General features: G+C 43.5%; 1 protein-coding gene and 1 long non-coding RNA gene across 2 annotated transcripts in view; one reads left to right on the top strand and one right to left on the bottom strand.

Annotated features, from left to right (window-relative positions):
* SHANK3 (SH3 and multiple ankyrin repeat domains 3) overlaps positions 1 to 23,475 on the bottom strand; it is a 673,138-nt gene that overhangs the window by 558,745 nt on the left and 90,918 nt on the right. The window contains exon 4 of the mRNA XM_050953559.1: positions 21,956 to 22,064. Within this exon, the coding sequence (XP_050809516.1) occupies positions 21,956 to 22,064 (109 nt within the window). The remainder of the gene's footprint in view (positions 1 to 21,955; positions 22,065 to 23,475) is intronic.
* LOC127051371 (uncharacterized) overlaps positions 1 to 23,475 on the top strand; it is a 235,455-nt gene that overhangs the window by 142,469 nt on the left and 69,511 nt on the right. The gene's annotated exons all lie outside the window — the stretch shown is intronic.

Raw genomic sequence — 23,475 nt, 5'->3', positions numbered from 1 at the left:
ATCCTGTTATTCCAGGACAACTGTTGGTTAGAACAGAGTCTAGTTCTTTAGCATGGATAGATTGTTTCCACACTGGATATGAATACTCTGCTATGGAGTAGCACAAGCAATAGCAGTGGTTCGCAAAGTAACTGGGGTGATCGATTTTCAGAGGATGTTTTTGATGGGAGCTAACTTTCCCTTTTGTCTTCTCTACAGGTACTTTGAGAAAAGTGTCCGGTCCAATGTCAACCCCAGGTAGACGGGGTTTGGGTGATCAGCCAGTGGGATTCTGTGTTTCGTTTCAGCTTGGCTTCTCGATGGTGTAGGTGAAAGGCTGTCACCTATGTCTTGTTGGCGCGAAGCTGGTTCTTCTCATTCTCTATCGCCTTTCACCTCATATCAAACAGCATCTAATACTGGACAAGCCAGATTTAGATTAGGCAAGTCCTGTACTGGCCAAATATTAAATATCACTCAGCACAGAGAAGATGGACTTGAGAGAGGGATGATAACAGGCACTATGTTCCTAGATCTATCAGTGGCATATGATACAGTCAACCACCAAAACTTCCTTGCCAAAGTCTACGATATGACTGCCTAGTGCAGCTCATCATCTCTTCTGGAGAACTGGAGAAGAGATGTTTTTACATAAAACTGTGCAAAAAACAGACCCACTGGAGACAACAATGAAATGACCTCCCGCAGGGCTGTGCGTTGGAACCAATCCTCTTCAACAGATATACCAATCACTCGCCCATACAGAGAAATACGCGGAGCTTTATATTTGCTGATGATCTATGCATTACATCACAGGAGAAGGATTTTGCTGCTCAAGAACAGATGACGTACACTGAGCAACCTCTGAATGTATTACGATAAGTATCTGCTTTGTGCTAACCCGACCAAGACAAAGGTGACGGCCTTTATGCGCATCATTCCACATGTGATAAAACGCCTTCCATTTATAACAGCACATGCCTCAAAACAACTCAGAAGTATCGTATGGATTGGGTCTGCTGAGCTTCTACGGGGTGTAGTTTCCTTTGAGGATTTGAGAAGCATCACATATACTTGGTCAGAAGGGAGGGGATGTAGAACAGGGACCTTACTCTTGATTAGCAAGAGAAGAACTCGGACCGTCAGGACACATATTATTGTGCTGAAGTTCAACATTTTCAGGAGACAATTCTCCTAGAAAATCTCCTTCTCCAACCAACTGCAATGTATATTTTTTCCTGTGAAAAGGACAGTAGGTCCAAAATGATCCTTATATAACATTTTCTATGTAAAGATTGTTCACAGTGGATTATTCTCTAGCAAAAAGGGGGACCCATTTTATACTGGCTTTGATGCTTTAAATATTATCCATCTGCATGCTTTTCTCTCCGTCAGTTTTGATGATGGAGACACACTGCTATTTTTTTTAATGTTAATTATGACAATATTAGGGCTGTTAAGCAAGTAAAAAAATTAATTGTGATTAATCGCACAATTAAGAAATTAATTATGACTAATCGTGATGTTAATACTAGAATACCATTTATTTAAAAATTTTTGGATGTTTTCTACATTTTCAAATATATTGATTTCAATGACAATACAGAATACAAAGTGTACAGTGCCCACTTTATATTTATTTTTATTATATGTATTTGCACTATAAAAAAAAATAGTATTTTTCAATTCACCTAATACAAGTGCTGTAATGCAATCTATTTAACATGAAAGTTGAACTGACAAATGTAGAATTATGTACAGAAAATAACTGCATTCAAAAATAAAATAATGTAAAACTTTAGAGCCTGCAAGTCCACTCAGTTGTACTTCAGCCAAACACTCAGATAAACAAGGTTGGTTACAATTTGCTGCCGCTTCTTGTTTACGTCACCTGAAAGTTAGAATAGGCGTTCCCATGGCACTGTTGTAGCCAGCGTCACAAGATATTTACATGCCAGATGCACTAAAGATTCATATGTCCCTTCATGCTTCAATCACCATTCCAGAGGACATGTGTCCATGCTGATGTCGGGTTCTGCTCAATAATGATCCAAAGCAGAGCGGACCGATGCATGTTCATTTTCATCATCTGAGTCAGATGCCATCAGCAGAAGGTTAATTTTATTTTTTGGTGGTTCGAGTTCTGTAATTTCCACATCTGAGTGTTGCTCTTTTCAGACTTCTGAAAGCATGCTCCACACCTCATCCCTCTCATTTTGGACAGCACTTCAGATTCAAGTGCTGAAGCTATTTTTAGAAATCTCACATTGGTATCTCCTTTACATTTTGTGAAATCTGCAGTGAAAGTGTTCTTAAAGTGTGCTGAGTCATCATCCGAGACTGCTATAACATGAAGTATATGGCAGAATGTGGGTGAAACAGAACAGGAGACATACAATTCTCCCCAAAGGAGTACAATCACAAATTTAATTAACACATTTTTTTTAATGAGCATAATCAGCATGGAAGCATGGCCTCTAGAATGATGGCCGAAGCATGAAGGTGCATACGAATGTTTAACATAACTGGCACGTAAATACCTTGCAACGCTGGCTACTAAAGTGCCATGTGAATATTTGTTCTCTTTTTCAGGTGACATTGTAAATAAAAAGCATGAAGCAGTATCTCCTGTAAATGTAAACAAACTTGTTTGTCTTAGCGATTGGCTGAACAAGAAATAGGACTTAGTGGACTTGTAAGCTCTAAAGTTTTACATTGTTTTGTTCTGAGTGCAATTATGTAACAAAAAATCTACATTTGTAAGTTATGCTTTCATGATGTGAATTGAAAAATACTATTTCTTTGTTTATAATTTTAACAGTGCATATATAATAAAAAATAAATATAAAGTGAGCACTGTACACATTCTAGCCTGTGTTGTAATTGAAATCAATATATCTGAAAATGTAGAAAAACTTCCAAAATATTTAATACATTTTAACTGGTATTCTATTGTTTAACAATGCGATTAATCATGATTAATTTTTTAATGGTGATTAATTTTTTGAGTTAATTATGTGAGTTAACTGTGATTAATTGATATCCCTCAAAAATATATTTTTGTTTGAAAACTAACAATCTTCTAAGCCCTCCTCCATACCAACTCTGCTGTGATGCACACAAGAAATCCACCAACTAACAATGGCAGCTGGAACATCAGCTGGGGAGAGCTGACATTTATTTATTTAAACTTGCCAAGGATTTAGAACCAGCAAGATGAGCACTCCACTAACGAGAGGCCTCAATGCTGTTACCCCCTCATCCTTTCTTTCCTCCATCCCTCTTCCTGTTTGTCACATTTTTTTGTTACATCTTTTCTTTAGTTTGCATGTTCTTTGCGGGCAGCCACTACTACTTCTTGTATATCTGTATAGCACCCAGAACAACCATACCCCTATCCTAACGGGGTACTGAGGGAGCTACCCCAGTGTTAATAAATCACAATGATTGTTTCAAGACTATGCTGAAAATTATTTACCAAGGGATTCCCAAGGTCTGGCTTTACAGAAAATATTAAGAGACACTTCAAAATGCAACAGAAAGAAACTATTTTATAATCTCTCTTCCTGGAATGAATATGTTCAATTTCATTCATATTGTCAGAAGGGAAAAATCCACTTCCCCTTGAGAGTTAACTTTAGCATTTAGAAAATATGAAGCTGTTTTTCCAAGTTACAAGCATAGATTCATAAATCATAAGGCTAGAGGGGACCTGGCCAGAGGACTTCCCTAAATTAATTCAAGATGATAAATCAGCCTTGACTTGGAAGCCTGGCTGCAATCTTACTAAAGAGAGACAAGAGACTTCCTATAATGCTCCCATAGTTTTTGCCATTGTCATAGGAAGAATCTGTCCCTGATATGCACAGCCCACAAGCAACATATAGAATCACAGAATATCAGGGTTGGAAGGGACCTCTGGAGGTCATCTAGTCCAACCCCCTGCTCAAAGCAGGACCAATTCCCAACTAAATCATCCCTGCCAGGGCTTTGTCATGTCTGACCTTAAAAACCTCTAAGGAAGGAGAAGGAAGGAGATTCCACAACCTCCCTACGTAACCCATTCCAGTGCTTCACCACCCTCCTAGTGAAATAGTGTTTCCTAATATCCATCCTCGACCTCCCCCACTGCAACTTGAGACCATTGCTCCTTGTTCTGTCATCGGCCACCACTGAGAACAGCTGAGCTCCATCCTCTTTGGAACTCGCCTTCAGGTAGTTGAAAGCAGCTATCAAATCTCCCCTCACTCTTCTCTTCTGCAGACTAAACAATCCCAGTTCCCTCAGCCTCTCCTCATAAGTCATGTGCTCCAGACCCCTAATCATTTTTGTTGCTCTCCGCTGGACTCTTTCCAATTTTTCCACATCCTTCTTGTAGCGTGGGGCCAAAACTGGACACATGTCACCAGTAGCTTCAGGGCTGGTGCACTCATGGGGAAAAATTAGTGGGTGCTCTGCACCCACCGGCAGCCAAGATCTCCTTTCTCCTCCCCTCCCGTGACCCATCTCCTCCTCCACCTCCTCCCCTGAGTGTGCTGCATCCCTGCTCCTTTGCCTACCTGCTGTTTGGCAGCATGCTGGGAAGGAGGAGGAGGACTGGGAACATGGCACGCTCAGGGGAGGTGGCAGGGAAGAGGCGTGGCCGGGACGGGGATTTACGGAAGGAGTCAGAATAGGGCCAGGGTGGGGGCAGAGTTGGGGTGGGGACTTTGGGGAAGGGGTTGGAATGGGGGCGGGGTGGGGACAGGAGGGGATGGGGCAGGGGTGGAGTTGGGGTGGGGCCAGGGGCAGAGGTGGGTCAAGCAGCCACTGGCAGGAGCAGAAGATGGTGCCTATGTACACAGTGTCATGTCACCAACGCAGCATACGCTTTCAGCTGAGTGCAGATGAATTGTTCATAATTCACCCGACACATTGAAGTGAGTTCAATAAGGTGTCGCTGATTTGTCAGCCAAAAGTTCCAAGTAATTAGATTAAAAGTTTTTAAGGGACCATTTGGATCATCTAGTCCAGCGGTTCTCAAACTGTGGGCCACAACCCCAAAGTGGATTGCAACCCCATTTTAATTGAGTAACCAGGGCTGGCGTTAGGCTTTCTGGGCCTGGGGCCAAAGCTGAAGCCTGAGCCTCATTGCCTGGGGCTGAAGCTAAAGCCCTAGCCCCTCCACCCAAGGACTTCAGCCCTGGACAGCGGGACATGGACTTTGGCTCTGGCCCCCCTGCCTGGGGCAGCGGGGCTCAGGCTTAGTCTTTGGCCCCGCCACCCAGGGCAGCAGGGTTCAAGCAAGTTCAGCCTTTGGTCACCCCTCTAGGGGTAATATTTGTTGTCAGAAGGGGATCGCAGTGCAATGAAATTTAAGAACCCCTGTTCTATTCTATCTAATTCTGCAGAAGACAGACCACAGAATTTCTCCAAGTGGCTCCTTCATCAAGGCCATAACTTCTGGATGAGCTAAAGCATAGCTTTTAGAAAGACATCCAGCCTGGATTTAAAGACTTCAGATAACAGAGTCCACCACATCCCTATGTAAATTATTCCAGTGGTTAATGAACCAATATGCATTTCTCTTCTGAGTGCTCCATGCCAGGCTCCTGCAGACTTTAGGCAGTTATGGGGGGAAAGAGGGAATGTGCTGTGACTGGCAAGGAGTGTGGGGCACAGCTGACCAGCAGTACCAGAGAACTTGCTGGAGGAGGGGACTCCCTTGCAGATTTCCACACTCTCCTGTGACAGAGCTTAGGTGTGCAGCAGGGCAAATATCCACACCTCGGCTTCTTCAGTCTTTGCCACATTTACCTCTGCCGTGGAAGTAGCTGTTACTTGCTCCCACATTATGTAAGAGACCCTGACTGGCACTACCCAATACTGTCCAGTAGCCTTTATAATTTCGGTATGAACAAAACTGTCTTCACTTGTTCTCTCCTTGCACCCTGCTGGTCACAGTACAGTGCACTCACCACTGGTTCATATTTCTCAATCTCGGTCTACAACAGAGACTTGGATCTAATTTTAGATTAATGGCAGTATCTTAAACATGATTAATATTACTCTTGAAAACTACCTGCTGCACAACCCAGTCTAAAAATCTAGCATTGGTTTCAATTTGTGATGTAATGCAATTTCATCAGGCAGACAGAGGGACATAAATAAACTAGACATTTTGCAATAAATTGTATAATAAGCTCTTTTAAAGGCATTTTAAATAAAGAAAAGTTATTGCATTTACCCCTGTTTTCAGAACCTGTCCTGGTTGTCAGTGGGATTAACTGGACATTTAAAAACAGCTATATGGCGGAAGAGTGTCAAAAATCAGCATTATAACCAGCCCCTACCACAGCTTGTCTTCATAGGGTTGCCCCGACTGTTCCCTTTCACACACAGAACTGCGTGCCATGAGTGATGTGGTGCATTTCCCTCAAGTTGGCTGGCCTGCCAGTAGGTAGAGGCTGAAGCTTGCATAGCACAACTGGTCAGCTGCAGCATGACCACCCTGCCAAGGTGACAGACACCACCTGAGTACGGCTAATCCTTCCCAGAATTCCCCATGTGCACTCAGCATGACAGACCAGTTATCCCACAATTCACTGGGACAGAATTCATAGAGTGGCTCAGCTTGCTGCAGCTCTAAGGATCCTGGGATATGCCCCAGAGGTCTTAGTGCCTCACCTGAGTGAGTGCAGCCCTGAACTGGACCTAGCAGCTGGAGTGCCATTTCACAGTGCAGCGGCTGTCACCCAGGCTGGGCTAACTTGACTGTAGGTAACAGGACTTAATTCTGCACTGAAGACACACCCCTGGGTAAAGCAGTCAGTCCTGACTACGGAGAGACTATTGCCTCTTCATGATACACTGACAAAGCCAAGAGCAAAGAAAGCCGAGAGAGCTCCCGACCATCCCCAAGGCTTGCGGGAGCAGCTTAAGAGGACTCAACAAAAGCTGGAGGAGGGAAGATTATTTAGCAGTTTGTAGATATGGAACAAGAGTTAGCCTGGGTTCAGGTGGAGGGTGAGAAAAAGAAACAGCAATGCTCAAACCTGGAGCGAGAACTGACCAATAAGGGAGCCTGGCTACACCTGGGGCTATAAAGTCCTGTCAGGGGCAGGAAGGAGAGAGTCATTAGGACAGGCTGTGCCTGAAGAGAGCATCAACAGAGTAGAACTAAATCCTGTGGTGGGGCCCTGAGGCTCAGCAAGGCAGTACTGGGACCAGTGCTAGAGAAGAGAAGGGAGTTAGCTGAGAAGGGGGAGCTGAGCAGCAGTTTGTGTTAGGTTTGTTTATGTTTGAAAAATATAAACCTATTTACAGGCGACTGAGCGACACAATGCGTGTTTGGAAGCTGGGGAGAAGCCTTGCCGTGTGGCAGAGTTCAGGACAGCTCCTATGAATTCCACCCTATGACTTGGAGCAAACACAAGGCCTTCTCCAGATTTAGACTTGGCCCTACAGACGGGAAAAAAGGCTAATGCTGTTTGAAGGACCAGCTCAGGGAAATGGTGCTTTTGGAAACTAGTCCTCAAGGTATGGATCTATGAGGATGCCTTGTCACCTCAGGTGTGCAGCACCCAGTGCCAAGCAGCAAATACCTGGTTCAGTGCAGAGAGGTGTTCAGCTACGTGCTCTTATATATCTCCAACAGTGACATCACTGGATGAGATTTCCAGGAGATCAGTGCTGAAAACATTTGAAAATTTTTGTTGTTGACTTGTTATTGCCAAAGATCCAGTTTTTTAGAAAAGGCATAAATTTTGTTGTTGTGTTTGAGAATGTTTGTTTCTCTTCCTTGTAGTGACTCATTCAATGAATTTAAACACCAAAATATTTGCTAGATACGAGAGTGCTGCCAACCGTTTGATGTCACTTAAAGGCTTCTTCGGGGTAGAATCCACTTCAGTCAGAAACAAATGCACCTAATCTCTGAATTTAAAGAGATGGGTTAGAACTCTTCCACGCGACAGCCAGTGAGCCTCTGTGTGTAGTAAAAAGTGCTGATTCTCCAATACCATTTCTCCACAGAGACTATTACAAAGTCAGGAATTCAGCAGCTTTGCTTTAATAAAATTAATGATTGCTCCAGCTTGACTTAAAATTGATTTAACATTAGGATCCATGTTCCTGCCAGCCAGAGGCTCCCTATGGATCATGCAGTGTGTCCATTGGGCTTCTGGGGCCACTTCTTTAAGTCTGACAAGCCCACTCTTGGTACCAGACATAGCTTCGCAGCATCACTGCAGAGCCCTACACAGCTATTCCAGTTACTGTGTTCCCCCATTATAAAGGTGTGAGGGACCTTAAATATTTCCTCTCCCTTAGTACATGCTGGCAGTGCTTTGCAGCTTTTACTGTGTTTCCCAAATGTAGCGAATGTAGATCAGTAACTGTGCTGCCCCTGAAACATTGGTGAATTCATCAATATGTAAAGAATTTGCTCTTTTTAACCCTTTCCACCACTTGCTGTTGTCTGTCACTGGACATATCCTCAACACAACGACTCCCTATCGTTTGATAATGTAACAGAGCTCAGCTGAGCAGCAGCATCTTTGCCAATCAATAATATCAGACATTTGTTTAGCTGTGGGAAGAATGAGAGATTCAGCAATGTTGTGCAGCGTTTTTGCCAGGGAGATTAAAAGTGAAACAGCGTAGGACACCTCCAGGGTTCTGGTAGTCATCGCTTCTCCTTTATGTACAACAGTTCTTCTGGCTGATGTTTTCTTTCAAAAAATTCCCCAGACATCTCCACATAGGTCAGGTGTTTTGTCTGTAAATGTCGCCAGAGTTTATTTGGTTTTAGGCTGTTATTGACCAAAACTTCACTGCATAAAACACACTGGGGACTTGGATTGTCTTCTGAGTCAGTGTAAATAAATCCAAATGCCAAATAAGAACTGCAGTATTTTTTTGGAGGGTGAAGGGGGGGTGTTGTTTTATTGCAGTTATGACTCCTGTTCTCTACCATTTACATTGGTTTCAGCTTCCCCTCTTCATGCCATGTACAACGATCAGTTGTTTTAACAAAATTAATTTGCTTGTTTCAGAAATTATAATACTGTATATTTTTCACTTTTGCTACCTATTTTTTCCTGCTGTTAGAGTGAAGGCTGTCCAACTTCAATGATACACTACAAAAGTGATAGACCACGTTTCATGACAACAAATCTGTTGCTTAGGGAAGTGACAAAATCAATATGGCCTTGTTGTCATGGAATACCTAGCTGTGAAGGCACAGCAGAGGGCAGCGGCTTCTGCCCAAGTGCCTAGCTTTGAAAACAGCATCGCCCGCCAGCAGCATCGGAGAAGTAAGAATGGCATAGTATGGTATTGCCACCCTTACTTCTCTGCTGCTGCTGGCGGCAGTGCTGCCTTCACAGCTGGCTCCTCAGCCAGCAGCGACCAATTTTGCAACCCCCCTATAATAGTCTTATGACCCCCTTTGGGGTTGAAACCCCCCTCAGTTTGAGAAATGCCGTTCTAATGGGCAAAAAAATGTGCTTTTGCTTGCAGATAGCTTATACTAGTGGTTCTCAATCAGGGATACACATATCCCTGGGGGTACACAGAGGTCTTCCAGGGAGTACATCAACTCATTTAGATATTTGCCTAGTTTTGCAATAGGCTGCAAAAAAAGCACTAGCAAAGTCAGTACAAACTAAAATTTCATAGAGAAAATGACTTGTTTATACTGCTCTATATATCATACACTGAAATGTAAGTACAATATTTATATTCCAATCGATAAAAATGAGAAAGTAAGGAATTTTTCAGAAATAGTGTGCTGTGACACTTTTGTATTTTTAGGTCTGACTGTGTAAGCAAGTAGTTTTCAAGTGAGGTGAAACTTGGGGGTACATAAGACAAATCAGACTCCTGATAGGGGTACAGTTGTCAGGAAAGGCTGAGAGACAATGGCTTATACCAATTTCATAAACTAAATAAGCTAGCTACTAGCAAAAACACTTTTTTGCTGGATAACTGGATCTATACTAGGGCTTTTGCTGGTATAAAAATATTGTTTAAAACAACAAAATCACATCCCTAATTGACATTATATCAGCAAATGTTTCTGTCTTAGACCTGCATTGAGATAGAACAATGCTTAGCCAAGGTCAACTTCTGGATGAAGAACAGCTGTTTGAAGCAGAACGCAAAGGCAGAGGTGATGCTGCCAACAAAGGAAGGAATCTTGGGGAGTTTGCAGTCGCTATGCAATCTCCTTTGGTTATGTGTTCATGCCAGCAATTGGTCAATTCGTTCTATAGTTTAGGAGGCTCCTGGATTCCTTGCTAACACAGAGCTCTCACATAGCAGCATACACAAGTGACGCTTTCTACCATCTTTGGTTGGCTAGGGCCTCCATCCCATCCTGGCGGATGGATGACTTGGCCTCAGTTATGCATCCTGTGTCACTTCTCTTGTGAACTACAACAATGCAATCTGCTTGGCCATGAAACCATCAGCTCTTAAGAAATTCTAACTAGTACAAAAGACTTCAGTGTATCTCCTCAGCAATCGAGGCAACCATGAGCATGTCTCACTTGTCCTCCTTTCTTTACTGTGACATAGAATATCAAACCAAGTTCCTGGTCTCAGTCTTTATCTTCAAGGTGCTCAACAGTCTTTGCCCAGGAGATCTAAAGATCGATTAACACTCCAAAATGAGGACTCTACTCCTTAGGAACAATGGAACTGTTCACTCTTGTTATGAATCTGGTTTGTGCAGGAGACAGAATTTTCTTGGGATCTGGTTTTTCTTGGGATCTGGTTCCAGATTATGGAATAAACTAAGGACCATTCCAAATCTCATCTCCTTCCTCTCCAAGGCACACTTCTTTGACCGGCCTTCTCTAAGATAAACAGAGAGCAGCCTGGACATATAATAATATTTCTATTTTAAAGCCTATCACCACAAAATAGGAAACTGCACACATTAGTTGTCTCTTGGGGAGGGGATGACAAAAAAATGAACCACACATTACAGACATCAGTCACATTACTTAATGCACTACTGGAAAGCACTCATAGACTATGAAGAAGGAGTATAAGAATGAGGAATAGAAAGGGGAACAGAACATCCTGAGGGAAATAATTCTCTCTCACCAACATTGCCTGGTAATATTATTTTATAGCACCCTCAAGTACCAATAAAAATGCCCACAGAGTTTACAATCTAGTTCAGCTATGACATGATGAAACTGAGCAACAAAACCATACATAGGTGATAAGAAGAAAGGACATGAGTTACACAATAAGGTTATATAGTTACTCAGTTAAAATAGTTGTGCATTATGCAAAGTTGTTTTTTTTAATTGGATATATAAACTAAATATCAATGTTGACCCACCTCTTGTAATTATCAACTGTGTGCTGCAGCAACGCTGAACTGCAACATCACTGATAAGCTGGGCTCTACCAAATTCAGGGTCCATTTTGCTCAATTTCACAATCATATGATTTTTAAAATAATAAATTTCATGATTTCAGCTATTTAAATCTGAAATTTCATGGTGTTGGAATTATAGGCATCCTGACCCAAAAAGAGCTGGGGTGGGGGAACGTAAGGTTATTGTAGTGGGGTTGCAGTACTGTTATCCTCACATCTTTGCTGCTGCTGGTGGCGGCACTGCCTTCAGAGCTTGGCAGCTGGAGAGCGGCAGCTGCTGGCCAGAAGCCCAAGTTTGAAGCCAGATCCACTGTCAGCAGCAGTGCAGAAGTAAAGATGGCATGGTATGGTATTACCTGTACTTCTGCGCTGCTGCCTGCACAGCTGGGCCCTCAGTCAGCAGCCACCACGCTCTGGCCGCCCAACTCCAAAGGCAGCAATGGAAGTAAGGGTGGCATGGTATGCTATTGCCACCCTTATGTCTGCACTGCTGCTGGTGGGGCGCTGCCTTCAGAGGTGGGCGCCTGGCCAACGGCAGCCACTTCCCAGCCGCCCAGCTCTGAAGACAGTGTAACCCCTCCCCCCCCAAAAAATAACCTTGTGACCCCCCCCCCGCAACTCCCTTTTGGGTCAGGAGCCCCACTTCGAGAAATGGTGATCTCTCCCATGAAATCTGTATAGTATAGAATAGAATAAAAGCACACAAAAGACCAGATTTCACAGTCCATGACATGCTTTTCATGGCTGTGAATTTGGTAGGGTCCTACCAGTAAGTGTGTCTTCCTTCCTCAAATGTCCTTTTTTGACATGTTTATCAAGAGGTCTAGATCTAGGTGTCCATCCTGATCTTGCCTTCTCACTGGGACTTGTCTGCACACACAAGTTGCCTACATGAGAAAGCTGCCACAGAATATCTTGAATTGACTCTGAAACAGATATAGTTGAACTGGTGCCAAAGAATGTGTGGACTCTCTTATTCTGATATGAGTGACTCTATTTGGTCAATTTGACCAGAACTGAAATCAGCCATTCTTATTCTGAAATAAGAGCATTTACACAGTATCTTGTACAGGTTTAACTATATTGGCAAATTATACCAGTGCAACTTTACTGCATAGATGTTATGTTATCCAGGTGTGATGCAACTCTGAGTGTAGACACTCTTGTGTTAGTTTAAACCTGGCTTACATTGGTTTAGCTTGCCTGATGTAAGATTGTCTGCATACAAAGTGCATTGGTTTCAGTATACTGATTTAACATCACATTTTCAGTAAAACTGGTGCAAGTTTGTGTGCACCCAGGCATGAGACTATTAGGGCACATCTACACTGAATAAAATACCTGCAGAATGGACGCAGCTGGCCCGAGTCAGCTGTCTCAGCCTCACAGGGCTCAGGCTGCAGAGCTAAAAACTGCAGTGCAGACATTTGGGTTCAGAGTGAAGCCTGAGCTCTAGGACCCTTCCCCCTCATGGAATCCCAGAGCTCGGGCTCTAGCCGGAGCCCCAATGTTACAGTAATGTTACAGCCCCACAGCCCGATCGGCCAAGATGTAGTTCTGTCTAAATTTACCACTGAAATCATATCTCTGCAATTGATGTCTCTCTTCATTCCCCTCCCCTTCCTGGCACACTTTATATATTAACTAGTCTCTCATGTAATCATTTATATTGTAAACTCTTCCGGGCAGGGACTGTGGCACTGGCAGACTAGATGCCAGCTCCTGCCAACATCCCTGTGTCCAAACTGACAAATACACAGCTGGAACCAGGCTAGCTCCCCTGTGTGTTGGCACTGTCAAAACAGGTAACAGAATTCTAAGAATGTGCTTACACCTTTTGACACTTGTGAGTTGCTGCCAGCATTGCTCACACTTGTAACATCTGTATCCCACACTGCGAGGTAACATCCGAGAGGATGCATTGTGAGCCTCTGTCATGCGTAAATCATCAGACAGGAGAGAGATGTTAATTAGGGTGATGGGTTGATCTTCAACAGAAAGTGCAATGTCCTCCCCAATGGGAAAGGTCCAATGACAGTAGGACTATTGTGGGCATTAAAGATGTTTGTTGTTCTGCTCCCCCATTCAAGAAGATAAGCCATTCAAGTGGATTCCTCCCATCAGCTGAGTTTGCAACTTAGAGCTGTGATGTTGCACTCTACAAGCTTTAATGAAAATATGCTAATAAGTGTGAATATAATGCAACTGGAATACGCTTCATGTAAAAGGTCTCTTGTAATGTATCATTACAAAGTTTATAATCCACTGAGTGTGATCAACCTATTTGTATAACTGTATCATTCTTGTATCTGAAACTAGAAATATGAAGCCAACTCTGAGGTCCTATTGTAATTATGCAAAGTGTGGGTCATTAATGGTGGTTTGGAATCTTGATGGCTCTCATTAACCAGGACAACTGACTGTAGATGGTTCTGTTTACTTGCAAGCCTTCCTGTGAGTCAGGCCGGAACGATGAAGGCTTGGGGTCTCACAGGACATGTGACCATGTCACCTGGCACTGTAATCCATCTTAAACCTGGTGCTTTTCCATTTAGAAGGAGGGGTGGGGACCCAGATAGACAAAAGATTCCCACCTTGTGCCAAAGCTATAAAAGGGGTTGTAACAGAATAAAGGGGGCTGCAGTCATGAGAAATCCCCTAGCTACCACCTGAGCTGGAACAAGGACTGCACCAGGGGAAAGGATTGGGCCCAGACTAGAAAGGAGTCTAGTCTGTGAAAGAAGCTTATTGGAACATCTCTGAGGGTGAGATTTTATTTGTAATCAGTTTCTTAATGTATTAGGCTTAGACTTGCATGTTTTTGTTTTATTTTTCTTGGTAACTTACTTTGTTCTGTCTGTTATTACTTGGAACCACTTAAATCTTAGTTATTATATTTAATAAAAATCACTTTTGCTTATTATTGAACCCAGAGTAAGTAATTAATTCCTAGGGGAGCAAACAGCTGTGCATCTCTCTCTATCAGTCTTACACAGGGTGGACAATTTATGAGTTTACCCTGTATAAGCTTTATACGGATTTATTTGGGGTTTGGACCCCATTGGGAACTGTGTATCTGGATGATGGAGACAAGAGCACTTTTTAAGCTGTGTTCAGTTAAGTCTGCAGTTATGGGGGGGCATGGTTCAGACCTCGGTCTGTGTTTGCAGCAGCCTAGCGTGTCTGGCTCAACAAGACAGGATACTGAAGTCCCAAGCTGGCAGGGAAAACGGGCTCAGAGGTAGTCTCAGGTGACAGTCCCAAGAGAGTCTCTGTGACTCAACGGACCAAAAGAGCACATGGCAGAAAAGGGATATAAACCTCAAACAAATGGAACTAGGTATCTCTATGCTGCTTGGACTCTGTGGGGCAAGGTTTTTCCAGGCACTAGCAAGACATCCCCAGCTGCTTAGCCTGGGTTTATCCTAAAGGACATACAGAGCTTGCTAATTACGGAAGCTTCCAACACCTTTTGAAACTTAAGAGAGATACACAAATGAGTTACAGTGTTTACCTGCTTTAACTTTGTAAACAGTTCTCTGGTTTCCTTTTCATATTTAATAAATCTGTATATAAATAATTATAGGATTGGCTACAAGCATTGTCTTTGGTGTGAGATCTAAGATGCAGCTGACCTGCGGTAAATAACTAGTCCTTTGGGACTGGGAGTAACCAGAATTTGGCTGTAATTCTTGGTGTAAGGGACATCTCTCCTAAAGGTATGCTCACTGGGGTCGCAAAATAGATCAGACTACCAAGGAGACTTTCTCTGACTGAGAGGGGACACGAGAACAGTTTTCAAGTACATAAAAGGTTGTTACAAGGAAGAGGGAGAAAAACTGTTCTCCTTAATCACTGAGGACAGGACAAGCAATGGGCTTAAATAGCAGCAAGGAAAGTTTAGGTTAGACATTAGGAAAAGCTTCCTAACTGTCAGGGTGGTTAAGCGCTGGAATAAATTGCCCAGGGAGGTTGTGGAACCTCCATCATTGGAGGTTTTTTAGAGCAGATTAGACAACCACCTGTCAGGGATGGTCTAGATAATACTTAGTCCTGCCTCAGTTCAGGGAATTGGACTAGATGATCTCTTGAGGTCCTTTTCGTTCTACGATTCTATGATTGTAGCAAGGCCTTTGTCCTCAGAAAATTCCATACCTGGAACTGCCTGGATTCAAGGCATCCCAGACAAAGGTGAGGTCAACTTCAACAGTCCTCAAACCTGAGCCCTGCTATCCTGAGAGGACTCCCAAACTGATGAACAATGATAGAACAGCAAAGAGTCCTGTGGCACCTTATAGGGTATGTCTACACTACGTGATTATTCCAATTTTACAGAAACTGTTTTTTTAAAAACAGATTGTATGAAGTTGAGCGCACGCGGCCACACTAAGCATATTAATTTGGCAGTGTGCGTCCATGTACCGAGGCTAGAGTCAATTTCCAGAGTGTTGCACTGTGAGTAGCTATCTCCTCTACCCATTGGAATTCTGGGTTGAGATCACAATGCATGATGGAGCAAAAACAGTGTCACGGGTGATTCTGGGTAAATGTTGTCACTCAATCCTTCCTCCATGAAAGCAATGGCAGACAATCATTTCGCACCCTTTTTCTCAGGATTGCCCTGGCAGACGCCATAGCATGGTAACCACAGAGCCTGTTTAGCCTTTTTTCACTGTCACCATATGCATACTGGATGCTGCTGACAGAGGCGGTACTGCAGTGCTACACAGCAGCATTCATTTGCCTTTGCAAGGTAGCAGAGACGATTACCAGCCCTATTGCACTGTCTGCTGCTTTGGAAATTGGCGATGACAGTTACCAGTCATATTGTACCATCTGCTGCTGTCATGGGTGCTCCTGGCTGGCCTCGCTGAGGTCGGCCGGTGGCGCATGGACAAAAATGGAAATGACTTCCCAGGTCATTCCCTTCTTTATGTTTTTTCTAAAAATAGAGTCAGTCCTGCCTAGAATATGGGGCAAGTCTACTAGAGAACCAGAGAGCACAGCTGCTCCAGGTCAAAGCCCCAGATATCCCGCAGAAATGATGAGCTGCATGCCATTCTAGGGGGTGCCCCTGCAACAACTCCACCCGTTGCTTCCCTCCTCCCACACCCCTCCTGGGCTACCGTGGCAGTGTCCCTCCATTTGTGTGATGAGGTAATAAAGAATGCAGGAATAAGAAACACTGACTTCTTAGTGAGATAAAATGAGTGGGAGGCAGCCTCCAGCTGCTATGATATTCCAGGCATGACATCTCCATTACTCATTAAAGGGAGCGGTGGGGAGAGGAGCACAGCCTCCCACTGCTATGATAGTCCAGAATTTCCATTAGACATGAAAGGAGGGTGGAGAGGAGCTCAGCCTCCCGCTGCTATGATAGTCCAGAGTCTCCATTAGACATGAAAGGAGGGTGGAGAGGAGCTCAACCTCCAGCTGCTATGATAGTCCAGAGTCTCCATTAGACATGAAAGGAGGGGTGGAGAGGCGCTCAGCCTCCAGCTGCTATGATGAGGACGGTTACCAGCCCTATTGCACCATCTGCCAGGACTGAATCTCCAGGACACAAAGCTTAAAAAAGGGAATGACCGGGAGTCATTCCCATTTTTGCCCAGGCGCCTCTGGCGGACCTCACCGAGGCCAGCCAGGAGCACTCACAGGATGATGTCGAGGATGGCTATCAGTCATATTGTGCCATACCGTCTGCCACCGGGGAGGGGACGGGAGGGGATGCTGCTGTTTAGCGCTGCAGCACGCCGTCTACCAGCAGCATCTAGTAGACATACGGTGACACTGAAAAGAGGCGAGAAATTATTTCTTTCCCTTTTCTTTGAAGGAGGGGAAGAGGGGTAAATTGACAACATATTCCCTGAACCACTGGCAACAATGTTTTTGACCCTTCAGGCACTGGAAGCTCAGCCAAGAATGCAAATGCCTTTCGGAAACTGCAGGAACTGTGGGATAGCTCCAGTCCTCAGTCCCCCCTCCCTCCCTCCATGAGCGTCCATTTGATTCTTTGGCTTTCCATTACACTTGTCACACAGCACTGTGTTGAGTCCCTGCTGTGGCCTCTGTCTGTCATAACCTGGAGATTTTTTCAAATGCTTTGGCATTTCGTCTTCTGGAAGGGAGCTCTGATAGAACAGATTTGTCTCCCTATACAGCGATCAGATCCAGTTTCTCCCATATAGTCCACGCCGGAGCTCTTTTTGGATTTGGGACTGCATGGCCACCTGTGCTGATCAGCGCTCCATGCTGGACAAACAGGAAATGAAATTCAAATGTTCGCGGGGCTTTTCCTGTCTACCTGGCCAGTGCATCCGAGTTCAGATTACTTTCCAGAGCGGTCACAATGGCGCACTGTGGGATACCGCCCGGAGGCCAATACCATCGAATTGCGGTCACACTAACCTTAATCCGACATGGCAATACCGATTTCAGCGCTACTCCCCTCATTGGGGAGGAATACAGAAATCAGTTTTAAGAGCCCTCTATATCGATATAAAGGGCTTTGTTGTGTGGATGGGTGCAGGGTTAAATTGGTTTAACATGGCTAAATTCGGTATAAACGCGTAGCATAGACCAGGCCATAGACTAACAGACGTATTGGAGCATGAGCTTTCGTGGGTGAATACCCACTTTGTCAGATGCATGTGACATGCATCTGACAAAGTGGGTATTCACCCACGAAAGCTCATGCTCCAATATGTCTGTTAATCTATAAGATGCCACAGGACTCTTTGCTGCTTTTACAGATCCAGACTAACACAGCTATCCCTCAGATAAATGATAGAACAGTGCTCAGAGAAGAAGAGGAGGAGGTAGAAGGACCCCACATAAGGAGGGGCAGTTGCACAAAACTGAAAACAATTATGAGCCAAATCAGCTGAAAGAAAGAGTTTAAACAGAAAAACATGAGTGACAATTTGGAACTGTTGAAAGAACATTTCTTTAGATCCCCCTAAATCCACAATCCTACAATTGAGGAAGAACGCTATGTGGTTTAAAAAATAATCTGACCAAGCAGAGAAATAAAAAAATATTTCTTAAAAAAACATAACAAATGGAGAAGGGGGGAAAGTTGATAGTGATTAATACAAATCAGAAGCTAGGAAATGTAGAAAGCCTGTAAAGGAATCCAAAGGATACAAGGAGAAATAAATGGCCAGCAGAGTTAAGGAAAATAAAAAGAAGCGTTTAAAGTATATTAGAAACAAAAAGAGTCCTAGCAACGGTACTGGTACATTACTAGATGGAAATGGTAGAATTGTCAATGACAACGCAGAAAAGGCAGAAGTTTTCCATAAACATTTCTATTCCATATCTGGGGAAAAGCCACACGATGTATTAATATCATATAATGATAAAATACTTTCCATCCAGCAGCAACTCATGAGGATATTAAACAGCAACTACTGAAGCTAGATATTTTCTAAATAAGGAGACCCAGATAACTTGCATCCAAGCATTTTAAAAGGGCTGACCAATGAACCCTCCGGATTGTTAATGTTGATTTTCAATAAATTGTGAACACTGGGGAAGTTCCAGAGCACTAGGGGGAAAAAAATTTATATTGTACCAATACTTAAAAAACGGGTTAATGGGATTACTGAGGTAATTATAAGCCTGTTGCCTGATGTCGATCCTGGGGGAAAATAATGGAACAGCTGATACAGGACTTGATTAATAAAAAATTAAAGCAAGGTAAAATAATTTATGCTAATCTCGATAGGTTTATGAAAAATGGATCCTGTCAACCTAACTCAATTTTTTTAATGAGAATACAGTGTTTGGCTGAGAAAGCTAATAGTATTGACATAATAGACTTCTGTAAGGCATTTGACTTGGTATCACATAACATTTTGATTAAGAAACTAGAACAATACAAATTCAACATGGCACATACTAAATTGATTAAAAACTGGCTGACTGATAGATCTCAAAATGTAATTGTTAATAGGGAATCATTTACAAGCAGGTGTGTTTCTAGGGGCATCCCACAGGGACCAGTTCTTGTCTGCATACAACATTTTTATCAATAACCTGAAAGAAATCATAAAATCATCATTAATAAGGTTTGCAGACAATACAAAGATTGGGGGAGTAGTAAATAATGAAGAGGACAGGTCACTGATATAAAGTGATCTGGGTTGCTTGGTAAACTGGGCACAAGCAAACAATATGTGTTTCAATATGGCCAAACGTAAAGTCATTCATGTAGGAAAATGACTACAGACTATACTACAGTATGGGGGGAATCTACCCTGGGAAGCAGTGATCCTGGAAAAAAATTGGGGACCATGGTGGATTATGAGCTCCCAGTGTGGTGCCATGGCCAAAAGGGCTAATGTAATTTGTGGATGTATAAACAGGGAGTAATGGGTAGGAGTAAGGACATGATTTTAACTCTCTCCATGGCACCTGTGAGACCAATAATGGAATACCATGCCCACCTCTGACGCCCATATTTTTAAAAGGATGTTGAGAAATTGGAGAGGGTTCAGAAAAGAGCCACAAAAAATATCCATGGGCTGAGAAAATGCCCTACAGTGAGAGACTTAAGGATATCTTATTAGCCTGTCAAAAAGAAGACAGAGATGACTTGATTACTGTGTATAAGTACCTTCCTGGGGTGAAAATACTGGGTACTGAAGAGCTCTGTGATCTAGCGGAAAAGGCAGAACAAGAACCAATGGATGGAAGCTGAAGCCAGACAAATTCAAATTAGAAGTTAGGCACAAACTGCTGGAACAAACTTCCAAGGGAAGTGGTGGATTCTCCATGTCTTGATGTCTTCAGATTAACACTGGATGTGTTTCTTTAACATATTCTTTAGTATCAGAGGGGTAGCTGTGTTAGTCTGGATCTGTAAAAGCAGCAAAAGGGTCCTGTGGCACCTTATAGACTAACAGATGTTTTGGAGCATGAGCTTTCGTAGGTGAATACCCACTTCGTCAGATGTGAATACCCACTTCGGCTGACAAAGTGGGTATTCACCCATGAAAGCTCATGTTAGTCTGTTAGTCTATAAGGTGCCACAGGACTCTTTGCTGCTTTTATATTCTTTAGTCAAACACAAGTTATTGAGTTCAATAGGGGGTAAGTGGATGAAATTTAATGGCCTCGGACATACAGAAGGTCAGACTAGCTGATCTAATGGTCCTTTCTGGCCTTAAACTCTATGAATGCGAACAATGCTCTAATGTCATAAACTTCCAAGTAATTTAGTCAGCTCAGGACTCAGATTTAAAGTATGAGTGTAATGAGGAAGCAGGCTATCTCTGTACAAGAACCAGGACACTCAGTTCTGAGGCATCCCAATCAGACCTCCACCTGTTCTGAGCCCTGCACTTGCATCAGGCCCCATAGAGCTCGGTTATTATAGAAGCTTCTATAACCTTTTGAAATTTAAGACTGTAACTAATTTTTATATCTCTGTTTATCTCCTTTAACCCTGTAAATAATTCTCCAGTTTCCTTTTCCTATTTAATAAATCTGCATACAGTTTATTACAGGATTGGCTACATGCGTTGTTTTTGATGTGAGATCTAAGGTGCAACTGACCTGGGGTAAGTTACTGGTCCTTTGGCACTGGGAGTAACCTGAATTTTGCTATGATGGTTAGTGTAAGGGACATTTCTCCCAAAGGTAGGCTCACCTGGGTAGCAAGACAGATTACAGTACGCAAGGGGACAGTCTGTGAGTCCACATTAAGGATGATGAGTTTACCCTTCATAATTGCGTAGTGAAATCGAAGTATAGCACTCACAACCAGTTTGGGGTTTGTACCCTGTTTCCCCCCAGTCAGCCCTGGGGTTGGTACTCACGCTCTTATTTCTCTGCAGAACAGCTTGACACACTGATTGGTTGGAAATCTGCCTAAGCCATGCAGCAGGCACAGAGCATACTCTGTACTAAAAGTAATACACTTCACACTATTATTTTAATACAGAAATAAGAGCATGACTAATCCTATCCCAGACCTACACTAAAGGACACAACAAAGGTGGGGAAAGAGTGAGAGCTCCATACTCACTACAGAAGCAGTGAGAAAAGTACTAGCTGGGACCAGTGCTGCAGCTCCTTTCACACCTTCAGTATCAAACATCTGGATGTGTCAGGGACCATGAACCCAGCGCCAACAGTCACTACTTTTGTGGAGGGTTCAACACACTGTCAGGGATGTATGTGCTTCTCACATAGGTGGGCAATTCCTGAAGGACTCAGAAGCCAGGATCCATCTAATCTATCCTGAGAATACTTCTGATCCCCATGACTGCCTCATCTAGAGAACCCTTGCCTGTCCTATGTTTTCATCTAGCCTGGCAATTCCAGGCCTCTGTATCTCCCAAAGACAGTCCTTTCCAGCTTAAGAAACCAAGGCTCCAACCCCCGCAAGAGAAACATCATAAAAACACATGACTGGGACTCTTTGCTAAGGGCCCCTGAAACTCAAAACCCAACTCCGACCTTTCCCCTAATGCCACTTGCTATCCTCTCAAGCAAACTACTACTCCCCAAAAATCCCACTGTATCCCCAAAGCAACCAGCTGCCTCCAACCCTCTTCTGCCATTCCCCATCTCTGGGTAGGCTAGTCTCACCTCCAGTGTCCGGATCATGGAAGTTGGGGTCCAGTCCCTTCTCCAGCAGTCTGCAGACCTTCTCCACATTTAGTATTTGCACGTACTCCATGAACTTCTTCAGATTTGCCTGCAGCCATGACATCCCAGGAAAATACACAACACACAATGTTAACACCCTGTTACTGAAGAAAAAAGCCACTGAGGGAAAACACACCCTTCCTGGAGACCCAAGGTATACTGGAAACATCCACCAGAGCCAGCGGGGCACATATTCACTCCCAGCACTGTAAACCAGTCAGAAGGCATACAGCAGATGAGCTACCAGGGACACATTTCCTGCCCCAGATATTGGGGACAGATGAAGCGTATCACGGAAGCCAGAGCCACTGGGGCAAATAACTATCTCCCGCTGCCCCCCACCCAAGTCCCCAAGACACATCTCTACCCTCCCACTAGATATCTTCTATTCATATACACCATAAATTGAAACATATACAGTATATACAACTGTGACACAGACACACTATAAACTGAAGTCTCAACAGTTACGTGATTTTTAGCAACAACTTCTCCAGCAAGACCACACACTGCTTGAAACCTAAGGCGACATACCAGCTTCCTGTTAGGCAGCAAAGTCAAGCTGACGCGTGTAAAATGTATGGCGGATGGCTTTATTTGTATCTCTGTTTACACTATGTTGTCCCCAGTCAACATTTTAAAGTGGTATAATCCATCTATCTGCCTCTTGAACTTAAAGCGCTTACATTAGATGAGATCAGGCTCCTTGAACACTGACTCTTATTGTGAGTTTTAATAACTGGAGTCACTGTCGCTTTTACTCTCTACTTCGTAACTGTGCTTTTACTATTGATGTCACTTTCAGCCGTGGGCCTCCCAAACGGGGCCAGCAATTAGACCTGTTCTCAAGGGGGTTGTCTTTTCTCAGCTGCACACAGGCCCTCCTTTTAAGATTGTGGGTTTTTTTGAATTATAATGTTTAGCAAATATATTTATTTAAGCAAATTCCACACAAATGCATAGGTTCCAGAAGTTGCTGATTTGAGGAGGCAGCCCCAAGCAGACAGACAGCAGACCTACATGAGCACCACAGAGCTTGAATGTGCTCATTCCCCAAGGGGCTTTAGTTCAGCTTCCCAGATCTGTGTCACAGAAATTTCTTCCTCTGAGACGCGTGTTATCAAACCCTGCAACAGCCAGCTTTGAAGGAAGTGTGCAAGGTCTTTGGGGCAGTGCCTACCACAAAAGGAATAATATTAATAATGATCTGGATAGTATGAGTCTCAGAACAAATAACTCTGTCTACAGGGTTCAAGGAAACCACCCCAAACTCTGCAAGCAAAGACCAAAAGAGCCCTCATGGCTCCACCAGCAATCGGCATCCAGCAGCACTCTCCTTGCTGGGAAGATGGTGGAGGGAAGTCAGCTGGATACAGTCACCAATGCAATAAAACTTGAAAGTGATCCAGTTGAAGTGAATCTGCATGGGGCTTTGAACTCAGTTTAAACCAGGATCATAT

The sequence above is a fragment of the Gopherus flavomarginatus genome, chromosome 1, assembly GCF_025201925.1.
Source record: "Gopherus flavomarginatus isolate rGopFla2 chromosome 1, rGopFla2.mat.asm, whole genome shotgun sequence".
In the NCBI taxonomy this organism is placed as follows: domain Eukaryota; kingdom Metazoa; phylum Chordata; order Testudines; family Testudinidae; genus Gopherus; species Gopherus flavomarginatus.
This window is presented reverse-complemented; position numbering and strand designations above follow the sequence as displayed.